This window comes from Microplitis demolitor, chromosome 5, assembly GCF_026212275.2.
Source record: "Microplitis demolitor isolate Queensland-Clemson2020A chromosome 5, iyMicDemo2.1a, whole genome shotgun sequence".
In the NCBI taxonomy this organism is placed as follows: domain Eukaryota; kingdom Metazoa; phylum Arthropoda; class Insecta; order Hymenoptera; family Braconidae; genus Microplitis; species Microplitis demolitor.
The window spans coordinates 18,852,441-18,867,979 of record NC_068549.1 but is presented as its reverse complement, the minus strand read 5'-3'; the positions used below and the strand labels follow the sequence as shown (position 1 = coordinate 18,867,979).

Here is a 15,539-nt window from a genome sequence, read left to right as displayed (position 1 = left end):
AGAAAATATTTTTTTTTTTCTATAATACGCCCTTGTCGTGAGCTACGCGCTCACTTTAATTTCATCACCACCCGGCTGAAGATGGAGTGGAGTTTCAAGGTCAAACGCTAAAGGGTTAATGATTATATGTAATAATAGTTACCGTTGTTTATTAATTTTAGGGTTCCAACTGGCAACTGCTGTTTCGGTAAAAGGAGAAAAGATGAGTGAATTATCGCGTTGATTAACTGCCAATGCTAATCCTTGACTGGATTTTCTGCCCACTACTGTTACTGGAAGTTGTTGTCCGAATGGCAGAGGGCCAGCTTTTAACACTAATGATGATACACTGAAAATTCGGTCAGTTGCCAAAGGTTGGAAGTAGACTAAATTTTCTTTTGATGAAAATGTCAAACCAACTATTCCGTCAAACAGCTCAAATGTGTCAGATCCAATCTGTAATTTAAATTATCATGTTAGTTAATTATAAATCTACAGTTAAAGAACTTTTCTAATGAGTGTAAAAATTTTTTCTGATGCTAATTGTTTTGTCATTACTAGGATAGCAGTTTGATTTTCCTGAGAAAATTCTCATCGTCTGTTTTTTAATATAGAGCTCATTTATTGCAGAATTTTATTATATCAGTTTGTTAATTTAGATACAATTGATAAAATTGAAATTTAGTTAATTAGATAGGAAAATTTACATAATAAAAAAATGCGGGAAAAATGAACATATAACCCACCCCCTTGTTATTACAAAAATTTTACAATTTTATTTATTATGACTTTTTTTAAGAAAACGTTCATTGAAACTTAACAAGTAACTGAAATACCAATTAATTAAACTGTCTCGAATTACTTAACACCGAAAACATTTCAGACCTTTCAATCTCCATAAAAAAAAATATTCTCACTCAAACAGAATGTCTATAGACTCATACATTTTAAATTCCGCGCTATTTTCCGGTGCGTATTACACGACCAAGTCACTAACGATTGCACTTACAACAAGTTCACATAGATTGTATATTTGTAATAATAGGTTGATTATGATATTGATATATTTACCTTTTAAAGCAAAAAATCTAAAGTATGAGAACAATTATAGATCTAGATTTCTCGATCGAGACAATCCACTTTCTTCTCAAAGTGAGAACGCTAATATTAGTACCGTAAAAAATGAATGAGTAAGCAAGTGTGTAACTCTAGTTTTAGAGTATTCTATTAATTTTTTATACACATACTCATGGCGGCGCGCGCAACTCTCTACTATGGATATGCGCAGACCACGTCGGTACATAAAGCAACTGTTAGGTTAGTATTTTTTGGTGTTGATAAAATTAAATAATTATTTTCATAATTAATAACTAATATTTTCAGATAAACTGAGTGACCAAACGATTAAAAAAAGATTGAATTATTTTATTTTGTACATTTAATTAACTCATAAGAAAAATCTTTATCCAATATTCCGCTAAAGTCGACTGAGGCTTTACTTGCAAAACGTTTTTGTTAAACAAAAAAAATTACAACTTTTTTTGATAGGTTTTTGTACCGGAAGATTCACCAGATTTCCCTCTATTTTATTCAATTTTTTATTTGACTCTGGCAATTTTTCGCCACAAAGTTTCGTAGTAGGGGAAGTAGACTATGAACTCAGTAAGACGTCTTTAAAAAGAGTTCTTTTTTTGACTTCGCAAATAAAACTTCAGTATGAATTTACCATGACGTCCTAAGGAGCTCCTAATTTTGACATCATATAGAAGCTATAATAAGAATACTTTTAGACGTCACAAAACTGACATCTTATTTATGGAGTCTTCAAGAACTTTTAATTAAGATTTCTTAAAAATTACACCTTTAAGGTTATTATAAGACTTTTTATGTACGCCTTCAAAAAGATGTCGTAAAGCAGCCATTCCGACTTGAATGCTGTCTGGGAAGATATATATATATATATATATATATATATAATAGCCAATAAGAACCCAGGAAAAAGTGTTCAGATATGATCATATATGATCATGTATCAATACTCAGATCTGATTATTGATACATAATCATATATGATCATATATAACCATGTGTGATCGTATATAATCATGTATGATCGACAGGATCTTTTTTGAATCTTGTCAAATTTGAATATTCATACTTTATTTTTTAAAAAGATCCAATTCATACACCCCGGAATATAATGTTTGCACATATTTTTAAGAATATTTGTATACATTATCATTAAAATGTATGTTATATAACATGGATGCGTGTACTTATGTTGTAATTAAAATTGAATAGTACCGGTACTCTTAAGAAAAAAAAAGTCGGAGACTAGCGACTTTAGAAGACTTCAGTTGTAAAAAAATTACTATAGTCTTTTTTAATGGGATTTAAATACTCGTTATTTTATAATGAAATCCGAACATTATTAAATTTTAATTAAATTATACCAATTAATTTAAACACAAATTTTATGCGTAAATCCCTGCATTTTAACGTAACACTCTCTAATGATCGCAATTGTTAATCAATTGACCACAGTGTTTTTATATTATTTGAATTAAAATACAAAAAACTTTGATTGATTTATAAAATACCTACTGGAATAAAACAATAGATACGTAATTGTAACAAAAAAATTTTTTTATCAATTAGACCTTGAGAATTTTTTTTTTTTTACATTAAAAATAAATCAGTGTCCGGTAAAAAAAAGTCATTTATTATATTTTGTTTATGTCAACTTTACGAGTTGATAAATTTAGATATTAATTTATAGTAAATAAGATGAAAAAAAAAACCTGTTATTATAATAATTTGCTTAGTAATACAATTAATTGGTTATAATGATTACTTACGCGATAAGTGGAATAATTTGGATCTGGAAGCATTGAAGCATGAACGAATCGCCAGCTCCTGTCAGCAGTTCCGTCAAAAACAACGAGTCCTATTAATAGAATGTAACATTAAATTATTTTTTATAGGTGTAAATATATATTTTAATAATTTATAATGTTGAAAATTTTTTTTCGAATTACAAGCAAATTCCTTGAAGTTATTAACAAGTCCAGACCAGTAATAAATATAAAATATGTATATCATTATAAATTACCTTATTTGCAAACTATTTTCATATGACTTAAATTTTTCATGATACTGAAGTTAGTCACGTCTGATAATTTTTTTATTTTTTTCAAAACGATAAATTGTAAAAAAAAAATTGCACTCAAAAATTTTTTTAAATTTCTACAGGTGCATATTTTTAGTTTTTTTTTTTTTTGTTTTTTAATTGATTTGTAAAAGAAAAAAAAAATACAAAAATTTTTATTTGTCGGCCAACTGCAGGATCATAAATTTTTTAAATAATTAATGTCAAAAATTAAAATTTTTTGTCTATAAAACAATTAATTTTTAAGCTGATAGTTATTTAAGAGGGTGGCAGGACTAAATATCCGAGACAGAACAAATTATCCACGAAAAAAATTTTTAAATTTAAGATATTATTTCAATTATACATCGAAAATATATGAAAAGAGAGCACACTACGATTCTACTTTTGACGCTGAATATTAATACGATTAACAATTTTTTTTCATACGTGTAATCGTTTGAAAAACCAAAATTTGAATTAAAAAAATTTTTTTTTCTCATGCATTATTGATAGAATTGTGCGAATCGTGTTCGAAACTAATAATAACATAAAATTCAAAATTAGAATCAAATAATTCAAATTTTCGAATTAATAGATTTTATTGAATTATTTAGTTCGAATTGGGAAAATTCTGATTATCTTATAAATATCTATTCAATTTTTATTTAGAAGATTTCTCTGATTTTTAAAGTAACCAGAAGTAATTTTTTCATAAGTTCGTGTCTTAGCTCTATTTAACTTTAACGAAAATTTTAATTATAGGAAAAAATATTACAAATTAAGTTCGTTCACAAGAAATTTTGGAATAATTCGGAATTTCAAAGTACTCGAACCTTTATGAATTATTCAAATATTTACGCACCCCCTTAATAATTTATTTTCACATACGAATAATTTAATAGCAAAACTTTAATAAACTCACAATTATCAAAAACTAATTAAGTTTTCCAAAAAAAAAAAAAAAAGTTACTATAGTATTTTTTAAATTTTTAGAATTTAAATCCCAATCAATTTCTTGATTGATTTACATATAGAGCATATTTTTAACTGGTCACATCTATTTTATCAAAAATGACGCTTTAATTTTTTAATTGAGTAATCAAGTCCATATTCCCGTAAAATTGATCTTTTGTTAGATTTCCGTGACAATTATCTTTAAGATCTTTAAAATCTAAAAAACTCGTGATAGTTTATACATACCAGGGCCAACAGTATCGGTCATGTAAACGAAGACATCATCGCAAGTACGAGCTGCAGTATCATCAATAACTAAATTAGTAAGAAGGGTATCTGGCCGTAAAACCTAAAATATATAAAAAGACATTAAGTATTTTTTTGTCTACGCTTGCACCGAAAGCTTAAATTCCTGTGCTATTCAAAAGGAAGAAAAGTGCAATTTTATTTTATGAGAAAAAACATAAAAATTAATGCATGCGCCACTCTTTCCATGGAGGTGAAAATTCAAACTTTCAGGTGCAGATCTCGTGTAAAATTGTATAAACACCATAAAGAAAAACAGGGCACCTCAATGCGCGTGTTTGCCACCTCCCCAGATGAAAAAAATATATATACGGGCAAATTACATATATGAGACATATATGAGGCATATATGTCTCATATATGTAATTTGCCCGTAAATATATATTTTTCGTCTGGGTCGTATTCGGCTCGGACACGGAAACAACAGAATATTAAAAATTAATAAATAATAGTAAAAAATGGAATCTGTTATCAATAATTAGTACTATTATGTGCTTAATGCAAAGTAGTTTACTAATATTTGTAGATTTCTAAAAACTACTATCAATTATTTCAAAAAGTAACTAAATATTATTACTTTCAGGTACAATACGTGACTTATTAGTGAAAGTTAATTAATTTATGGCATAATCTATTAAAAAGTAATGATTTGTCAAATCAAGAATTGCTATCTTAGATACTAATTTTTCCAGCCGAAAATTGAAAAAGTTACAAACTTTTATTTTATAAATTCGATGTCACTGATCAATTGTTAACTTAAAATATCATTTATTCATCATTATAAATTAATTTACAATATAAATAAATCGAATAAGTAGTAAATAATAAAATGAAAAATTAGTATACTAGGTACTGATTTTGTTGCTCATAAAAATACCGAAAATTTTAAACTCTTATTTTATAAATTCTATCCCATTGACTAATAATTAATATAAAATGTTATTTATTCGTTATTATTAATTAATTTATTATATACATATATCGAATAAGTGGTAAATAATAAAATGAAAAATTCGTATACTAGATCTTTACATATTTATATGTACGTTTACTAATTTTTCGGTTCCTCATTTTTTAAATTTTTCTATGTTTATTTGAATAGTAATAACTGCAGATACCAATTTATCGATTCTTTTTCATATTAATTTTAATACACGAAATTACAAATTTAGCTCTTGTATGTGTATCAAATTTTAATATAAATAATAGCCATTTTGTAATATATATAATGGTCCCGGTTTGATATTAGTATTGAATACACTAATTTTAAGTCGAAAATAAACTACAAACTATTAAAATTTTGAGCATCATTTTTTTTCATGCATAAATAATTGCGCACAAGAACTTAAATGCCCTATTTTCCCTCCTCGGTGTATAATATACTATTTAAATTAAATATAGTAAAATAACCATAAAAAAAAAAAGAAATTAACCAACCTCACGTGGAAATATGACTTGACGAATAAGTTGATCCGTTTGAAGATCGAAAACAAGTAGTTTAGGCTGACATGCAACTTGAAAGTCGTCAATCGATGTATTAATGCCACTATCAAGAACCCATAATCTGTTGCACTTATCAATTCGAATTCTATAAACAGATATTAGACCTGAACAGTTCAAATCGCCTTTACCAGCTCTATGCCAATCCCACGAGGGATAGGCTTCTAGCTGTGGACTGCTACCAAGTGGCAAATCACGAGGAATCACGCTTAATGTTGCTGGTACACCCGCTCGTAATCGAGGAGTGGCAATAAATATTCTATGCTCTGTTATTTCGAATCCTGTTGGTACGACATTTTCCGGGCGAAATTTATTTAAAAATTCTCTGTCATATGGCAATGCGTAATCCAGTAATGGCCATTGTGCGATCGTCTCAAGTATTTCGGAATTTATTTCCACTATTCCAAATGATCCTATTAATAGGATCAATAATTTTAGCTGTCTGAAAATAAAATAAAAAATAATAATAGTAATATTTATAATCACTGCATTGTTTCCACTATTTTTTTTATTTTTTATGCACTATATTCGTTAGCGGAACGACATTCGAATGACTTTCTACTTCGATACGCTGAATTTCATAATAGTAACTTCAGAGTAGCCTTCGCTTGACCGTGAATTGAAATGTTATTTTTTTTTTATCATATTGTTTTATTGCATCTTCTGTCAAGACCTTTAATAGCAACTGTTATTAATTATTATGTTTATTATAATTATTGTGCTAAATGAAAATTTAATATATACTTTATTGTATATTTGTAAAATATGTTCTTCATTATTTTTCTTTTTGTTTTGAGACAATTTATAAGCCGTTCACTTTTTCGAAAGGAAAAAACATTTTTAATGACAATAGTGTGTTTTACAACAAGTTTCTTTATACGCATGTTTCAAGCTAAGCGTAATGTGATCGTTAAACATCAAAGCTGTAATTATTGTTTGTCTTTTTTTTTATGAAAGAATTGATTATCAATTATCCAATAAAATTTTAAATTAAAAGTGTGAAAGTCTTATTACTGATAATAATTTTTTTCATCAATTGTCTATTCTTATTAATTGTCTTTAGGCAGGGTTTTGATTATTTATGTCACGATTTTCTATAGAAAAAATTCTCAAAATTTTCCAAAAATGTTGATAAGAGTGAACTTATAAATTTGAGACAATTTTGTATTTCGGTTTGATCATTTTTGGAACTTTCAAAAAATTGAACAGTAAAAAAATTTTTAATTTCGGACCCCGCTTTTTAAAATTCATATAAAGTCAAAAAACGTTCATAAGTGGTCTTGAAATTTTTTTTTTTAATGTTCCCCTTAGAAAAATTTTTAAGTTGAATTATTTTCGCTTTAAAAATTTAGAAAAACGTTTTTCAAAAGTACTCAGTTGAAAATTTTTATTCTTGAATGTTTTCAAAATTACAAAAATTTTCGACTCTAAAATTGTCTCAAATTTGAAAGGTTGCGATCATGAACTTTTTTTCAACATTTTTATAAAAAATTTTTCTTAGATGGAAAGACATTAAAATGTAATACTAGTTGACTATTTTGACACATTAGAACTTTTTTTTACTTTGATGTATTTTATCTGAAATACAGTTTAATCCGGTTGTTTAGTCACTGGTTGAACTTAAAATACTTTTTTAATGAGTTAATTATATATTAATCCTGTTTTTAGTGTCCGTAATAAATTTTACTGTATGAAGTTTACGAAGTAAACACGGACTAAATCCTGAGTGAATGCAAAGCGGGTGATTTTTATTTATTTAATCACCTCGGAGTGAATTTTACTTCAAAGAGTTCATTGTAACATTAGAACTTTGGATCGGAGTAAATGCAGATTTGAAAAAAATTTGCGTAGCTCTGAAATCATTCCATTGAAAAAAACTCCCTATTGACTCCGTAAGCGGAGTGATTTTTTTTTAAGCTTTGGAACATCGAAGGACAGATTAAATTTGAATTAAAATAAAATTCGAATTTACCCCCAATTTTTTACAGTGTAGAGAATTTACACGACTATTAATTTTATTCAATAAAATTCATTTTTATAAACGCAACAATTCTTAATTTCTTTTTTGTCTAATTATGGAATTATTTCAAATTTGAAAAATTTTTAACTGAAATTATATTTTGAATTTTTCATGACAGTTTTTATAAAATAGAATTTTAGATTAATTTAGAATAATTTAATTGGTAATAAAAATTCAATCAAAGATGCCCCCTCCCCCTCTCTTTTCATGAATTTTCAAAATTAAATATTCCAAAAATTCCAAAAAATAGAATTTACTGTCTATATCGCGTGCCAAATGCCAAAAGGGCGCATAAATTTTTTTTTGGTGCCAATCGTTTTGCAAACATGTTGTAAGCGTAAAAATGAAAAAAAAAAATTTCCAAAGCCAAAAGGGCGTATCTTAAGATATGCCCTTTTGGCGTTAGTACGTCACAATTTTTTTTTCTGTAGATCTTCACGTTTCGGGCGATTCTAAAAAGAATGGCAAAAAAAAATTTTTTTATATGCCCTTTTGGCATGGAATCCTATCTAACTGCTGTAATACGTCCTTTTGGCATTTGGCACGCGATATTTTTAACAAAAATTATTTCGTGGAAATTTGGATTTATACACTCATGCCATAAATTAAAGGAACAGAAAAATTTTTGAAATTTTTTAGTGATTTTTGCAAGACTGTAACTTTGTAAAAAAAATCGTATCGAGTTTTTAAAAAAAGCGTTTTATAGTTTGAAATCTTTAGTTTTAGTGCATTTTTATCGATATTTTTTTAGAGCTTCAGCTATTGCACAAATATGAGATATACCGCGAGACAATATTTTTTTTTCTTTGAAAGAATCCACAGACTACGAAAAAATTCTTTCAACTAAACCGCTTTTTTTAAAAATCCCGATACGATGATTTTTTACAAAGTCTTGCAAAAATCACTAAAAAATTTCTAAAACTTTCCTGTTCCTTCAATTTACGGCATGAGTGTATTTGAAAAAAAAAAAAAAAAAAAATATTCAGAAATAATAAATGTGTCAATTAATTACAAACTTCAACTTTTGAAAAAAACGAAAATTTGTAAACTTATCATTATTAAAATATTAATTAAATTTCTTTTTTTGCAATTTTCATTAGAAAAAAATATTTTACACATTTTATTTTATTTAAAATATTTTAAGTAAAAAATCTTTACCATGTAGTTTAATATTACAAGTAAAAGATGTAGTTATTTATCTTATGAAGTCCGTAATTATTTAGAAATTTTTATCACTAAAACCGAGCATAATTTTTTTTGTAAACAAACAAGTGGTTTATTTAATTTCAAACAATCGACTTTTAATTCTGCTAATTTAAAAAAAAAACATTTTTTTAATTTAAAATATTTTCCTTCATCCACAATAAAAAAAAATAAATAAAAATATTGCAGAATTTACATATTTATTATACCAAATATGAAGAAATAAATACCAGCATTAATTTAAAATAAACATAAAAAAATTACCTCATTGTTAGAGAGTTTACTTATGAATAAAAATTAAAATTTCCGTCTTCCTGTATGGTCAATTAAACAATCTGTACAATAAATCAAATACCGTAGCACTAAAAAAAAAATGTGTGTTCAACACTAGGTGCCGAGTTTCACTGACTCCAAAGAATTGAATGTCGTACAGTTGTATAAGAACTAAACAAGAACTGGAGAAGTTGTTGGGGAGTAGTCAGTAGATAACGTATTGCAAGACAATCGTTTGCGTTCGATCTAGAAAACGTATCCCTCCTTATAATACGATATGTATACTAATACAATATATACATACTCAACACTTAATGTAAAAGTTCGCGATTACCAAGAACGCCGCCCTTCTCTTACTTTTGCACTCAAGTCCCACGTCCCGGTTCCTTATATTATATATAGACCAGGTACCAAACCCCTTCTACATTCTTTTAAAATACTTAAATTTTTTTAAGCCCACTATAAGTAGAAATATATATGTATATATGACAACGTAACACCTTCCAAACCGGATCTTGATCAAAAATATTTTTTTTACGAAATTGACAATCAATCATTTATGATTGGATCAAAAAATTTAATTATCTGACCATAATTGTTACATTAATTGCCTAATATTGTCCTTGATATTCATTTTTATGACATTAGTAATTGATGAAATAAACTTTAACTGTTGATAACTATCTCTGTCGATCGACAGTGCGTCATTAATTATTCATTGACTAATAAAGTAGTTCACTTCGAAGAGATTTAATATGATAAGTTGACAAATCCTTGTGAGAAGTTGTTGAAACCGGTAATTATTTTTTTAAGTTTATAAAAACACTAATTTGATAATCACATGAAGTTTCAATAAATGGTGATACAAATGGTTAATAGTAAGATATTAATTGTAATGTACATGTCATGTTATGTTATTCACGTAAAACAACTACTGGTTTTTATCCGCTTGAGGATACGCCAGAAAGAAGGTCAGATTAGGAGTAGAATAGAACGACTGATTATCTGATAGACAGTGAAAGTTTTAAGATTTACTTAATACATATGTATTCTATTCATTTCACGTCAATTAAATTAAGTTTAGGTCATTGTTGTATGAATTTTTTATTTGCTATTTTTTTTTTATTTTTTTACAAAAAAGGAAAATCGAGAAAAACAGACCCTTTGGAAAAAATACAAGTTAAATTTTTTTTTTTTATTTTCACTATTGAGTCATCGAATAAAGATTATATATTAATATACTCGGGAAAAATGACTCATACATGTCCGTATTAGATCATATATGAAAATTGAACATTTATAGTCCATATATATGGACGATATATGCGTGTATAAATTATGTATGACTAGATGTGATTCATTTTTTTACGGGTGACCTACACAGAAAAAAAGTTTCTTGGCGTAGAAAAGAAAATTTTCATTTGCTCTCATGGAAAAAAAATGAACTGCGGTAGAAGTAACGTTTTTGGCTACTTTAGGGTCAGTTTTGGACACTTGAAAAATTTTAATAGAGTTGTAAAAGACGCGATGACAAAATTAATTTTCAAAATGTATTCAAAGATACTTTTAACCCGCTATTAAAATGGTAATTTTATTTTACACTGTCATTAATTTAAATAAAGTATCAAATGTCCAAAAATTATGTAGTGGCCACAAATGGTACCTCTACCCTATAAAAATTGAGAACGACAAGTAATATAATGATAAAGTGGGTTAAAATTTCCCATATTGACACTCGGGTTCCGGGTTATAATTTCAAACACTAATCTTCAAAATTTATTTTTTTCCATGTTAACAAATTTTTTGCATTTTGCGAGAAATAATTTCTTGTGGCTCGAAATTCTTCTTTTCTGTGTACCCGCTGAAAAAAATGATAACATTACCATCTTGCAATAGTGAATGATTGCAATTTTTATATTATAAATATATGTTAACATTCTTCTCTCGTAGAGTAATATCTATTACTATTACTGCCGATAGAAATATTTTTTGTAAACAAAAAATTTTTAAATTTTATCATATTAAATGGTTATAATTATCATCTCAGATAAAAATGGTTAACATCGATAGGAAAAGTCAGCAGAGCAGAATGAGAATCAAATGTCAGAGAAGTGAAAAAAACATTTTTTTCTGACATTTACTATTTATATTAAACATATGAATAAATTAATTGTTTATTTAAAATAAAAATAATTTAATTTAATTATTGTCAATTAGAAAAAATTTTTTTAAATTTATTGTAAAAAATTTCTAAGTTTATTATCAATAGAATTTTTTCATTAAATATTTTAGGTTACCCAATTTGTCCAGCGTCAATTCGATTCCTTGTATGAAAATAAAAAAATTTTCCCGCTCTTACTTAACCTTTTTCTCTATTTGAGGACTATCGGTTGTTACATAAAATTTTTTTATAATTAATGCATTAAAATTGCCAAGTAAATTAAAAATTATCATACACAGAAAAAAAGGTTTTCTTGGGGTAAAAAATTTTTATTCACCCCAAGAAAATTTTTACATTTCAAATTGAAAACATAAATTTTCATGTGGCGCGAAAAAATTTTTTGAGGTTAGAAAAAAAATTTTTAAGCCATTAAATTTTTTCGAGTCTTAGAAAAATTGTCTTAAATTCAAAATGCAAAATATTGCGCCACCAAATCCTTTTCTTGTATACTTTTTTTCTTACACTAAACATAAATTGATAATGTCAAAGAAAACTGAGGATATAATTACTAGCATAATAGCTGGATTTCTACTCGCATGAGATAGAAGTTAACATAAAATTAAGTTAATAATATATAAGAGTTTATTTAAGTGTAATATTTCATATAATTATATAGTGGTAATACCGTAAAATCACCATATGAAGTAATAATCATTTTAGTATTTAAATAATTTATCAACGTATTCTTCTAAACAGTTGGCCATGAAATAACTTCATTATACTAAAAATATATATTTTAGTTATTTTACATGGTCATAAATAAAGTTATTCATTATTAATGGATGAATTATATACTTAATTGTTATATATGCAGTCATTTAAAATCAAAATTTAAACGTATGCTAACTTTTACTCATTCGAATATTACATTCGAAAAAAATTTATCATATACATTTTCGTAATAAAATAATTGCAATGATTGCATTATTTGTATTTAATTATTTTAAAAATATATTAAGCAATTTTCCTAGTCTTTGTTTCAATATTAAGAGAAAATAATATGTATTATATATATTTAATTAAGTACTTCCTCAACTTATTTTTCCGCCTTTAATTGTGAGTGATAAATATAAACAAATAGAAATTGTAAACAATATTTATAACGAAATCATATGTTATGTTTTTTTCCGGTTTCTGAAAAAATGATTTTGAGTTATTTATTAACTTTCTTATATAAAATCTATTTTTATGTGCGTGATTAAAAAACTGCAACAATGTAACTAATATAATTCTCTCAGGTATAAAATTAATCATTTACGCATTTGTAATTCAATATATTATTTTATGTAAAAAATTAGACCGACAGTCTGAGCGATAAAAAATCTAAAAGTAAACAAAACACTTTCACTAATTGACGTATTGAATTCTATCTTTCTATCACATGTAAACTAGTATTATATACTATTACTTTAAAACGACTATAATATACCCGTATAAATATATAAGCAAAGATAAATGCAGAGGAATTTGGGGAAAGTTGACACTTTTTGTTTTCAAGTAACTACGAGCAATGTAAGAGACCATTTTTTAGAAAAAAAAATCGAGCTCTTTGAGCTCGAAAACATTCTTGTGAATATATTTCCGAGCTCTTTGAGTTGTACGCTATTGTTTTAGGAAAAAAAATTTTTTTTTTTGTTTTTCTTCCATATCTTAGAGTCTAATTGTTCGATTGATTTGAAATTTTCAGAAAAGTTGACGGCCAACAAATTCTTTTGATTGCCACCTCAAACATGTTAATCGGTCAGTTCATTAAAAAGATATTAAAAGTTAACATCCACATCCACACACACACGCAGACACACGCGAACACGGACACGGACACGGACATCTTTCTGAAAATAATCGGAATAGCTTTCTGGGACCTGAAAACGTCGACATCTGATAAGAACTCGATTTTCGAAAATCGGGGTGAAACCAATAACTTCCCGAATTTTCGAAAATTAATAATTTTCTTAGCGGGAAGTTAAAAATTTATTTTTACAGTTCGCAAAAAAAAATGGGGTAAGTTGACCAGCCCATTACTGTGACCAATTTAAAATATTCAGTAAAAAAAATATATCATCTTGATTATTTCATTGATAACTGAAAAAAATTATTTAATAATAAAAAAGGTTATAATCCGTGAAAAAAAATTTGTTGAAAAAGCATTTACTATTTTAAATTTAAAAACGTGACACAGCAAGGGACTTGTAGTAGTTTATTTCGTTGGATTAGTGATTTATTAGAGTTTATAATTACACTCTTTACAATACTTAACTATTGTTAAAATTGACGTCCACAAGAAGTAATAAAACCCGTAGAGTGTAGTTATCGATAATGTGATACAATCTATTAAATTTAGGTATAAGTATATATGTTAAAACGAAGAGTATGCTGGTAGACGGAAATTTTTTGAGATTGGTAAAATACTCCCACAGATTTTTTTTTTTAATTTTTTAAACTTTTGGAAATCCAAGGAAAGAATCACAGATTAATTTTATACAATTAAAAAAAAAAAAAAAAAAAAAAAAAAAAAAATAGTTTAAAAAAAAGCTTTTTCTAACCATATTTTGCACTCAAATAAAATATTAGAATTTATTACTTTTGATGAAGAATCAAAAAAGTTTATAAAAGAATCTGAAAAATGTTCATTTATAGTTTTAATTAATTGAGTCAATGTTTTTTTTTTTTTTTTAATTTTAGAAATTCCAAAATCATTTAAAAAAAGTTCGTAATGGTATCACGTTTTGATGTTTAGAATATTCAATGCTTTTTCATAGATTTTTATTATACGGGAATCGTTGAAAAAAGATTTTTTTATACTTTCTATATATTTTTTTGTAATAAACACCCATTCTCTTGAAGGTTTTAAAAATAAAGCATTTGAATTCTTCTTAAATCTAGAAATTGATAGTACCTACTAGCTTGTCAAATCTCATTAATATCAATTATATGTTCAGTTTATATAGTACCCTATGTGACAATGTATGTGAATTTTATATTTTTGCCATCTGGCTTTAAGTCTTGGCATATAAGTCTAATAAATAAATAAAAAAAAAATATATTTTTTTGTATATCAAAAATTTCAAATTGACCGCCCTAATGATCATTTTTAAACAAAAAAAAACTTTTTTCTCAAAACTGTAACCCAAATTATTTAATAAAACCCGTCCCATGTCCTTCTTAGAAAACCTCATAAAATCCAATAGATTCTCATGAGTTCTTATATATTTTTTAAGAAAACGAATGAATTCTATAAAAAAGTGATACACAGAGAAAAATGTAAACAAAAAACTTTTATTATGCTATTGACCGAACTTGAAACAGAAGTCGGAGTCACCAAAAAATAATTATATACTTTGCTATAATTATTATTATGAGCCTCTAAAAATTTTTAATTCTCTGCTACAATTTTTTATGTAAACAAATAATTTCCATTGCAATTTATCAATAAGTTTCAAGTGTATAGTTATTGTAACACAATAATGTTTGGCGGCACAATTTTTTGTTTCAATTTTAGTCGACTCCATTTTTCTTCACGTATAGATAATTATATACCCTGGCGGTCCTGATTCACCGTGATTTAGGGTGAATTACGGTGAACCACGGCAAGTCACGCTAATAGGGTGAAATTACGGTGATTCACCGTAAATTCTTGAGAATTACCGTAAATTCAGTGAATCACCGTAAATAACTGTGAATGTGTGCGTGACATCACGGTAAGCTTTCACGGTTTCGGGGTAAAATCACGGTGATTCACTTCTATTCACAGTGATGTTCTATAATCGAACTATGGAGATTTACCGTAATTCAAGATGAATTTTTGTAAAATTTTGCTGCCCCATCAAGGTTTCATAATGTATTGCCTTTTTTTATTCTTACAATAACAGTGATTTTCGCGGAATTCCCGTGATCTACGACATCACGGTGAGCGTTCACGGTGATTCACCGTA

General features: G+C 26.7%; 1 protein-coding gene across 2 annotated transcripts in view; it reads right to left on the bottom strand.

The window, feature by feature from the left end:
* The window catches only part of LOC103569107 (protein yellow), a 64,764-nt gene that overhangs the window by 3,629 nt on the left and 45,596 nt on the right, over positions 1 to 15,539 (bottom strand). Inside the window, exons 1-5 of one of the 2 annotated variants that reach the window (XM_014441420.2) lie at positions 9,378 to 9,708; positions 5,828 to 6,332; positions 4,331 to 4,433; positions 2,838 to 2,926; positions 143 to 435 (exon numbers count right to left, since the gene is read on the bottom strand). In XM_014441420.2, coding sequence (XP_014296906.1) covers positions 143 to 435; positions 2,838 to 2,926; positions 4,331 to 4,433; positions 5,828 to 6,332; positions 9,378 to 9,382 — 995 coding nt within the window. In that variant the 5' untranslated portion in view covers positions 9,383 to 9,708. Of the gene's footprint in view, positions 1 to 142; positions 436 to 2,837; positions 2,927 to 4,330; positions 4,434 to 5,827; positions 6,333 to 9,377; positions 9,709 to 15,539 lie in introns of those variants that run through there. The other variant, XM_014441419.2, reaches the window with a different exon arrangement.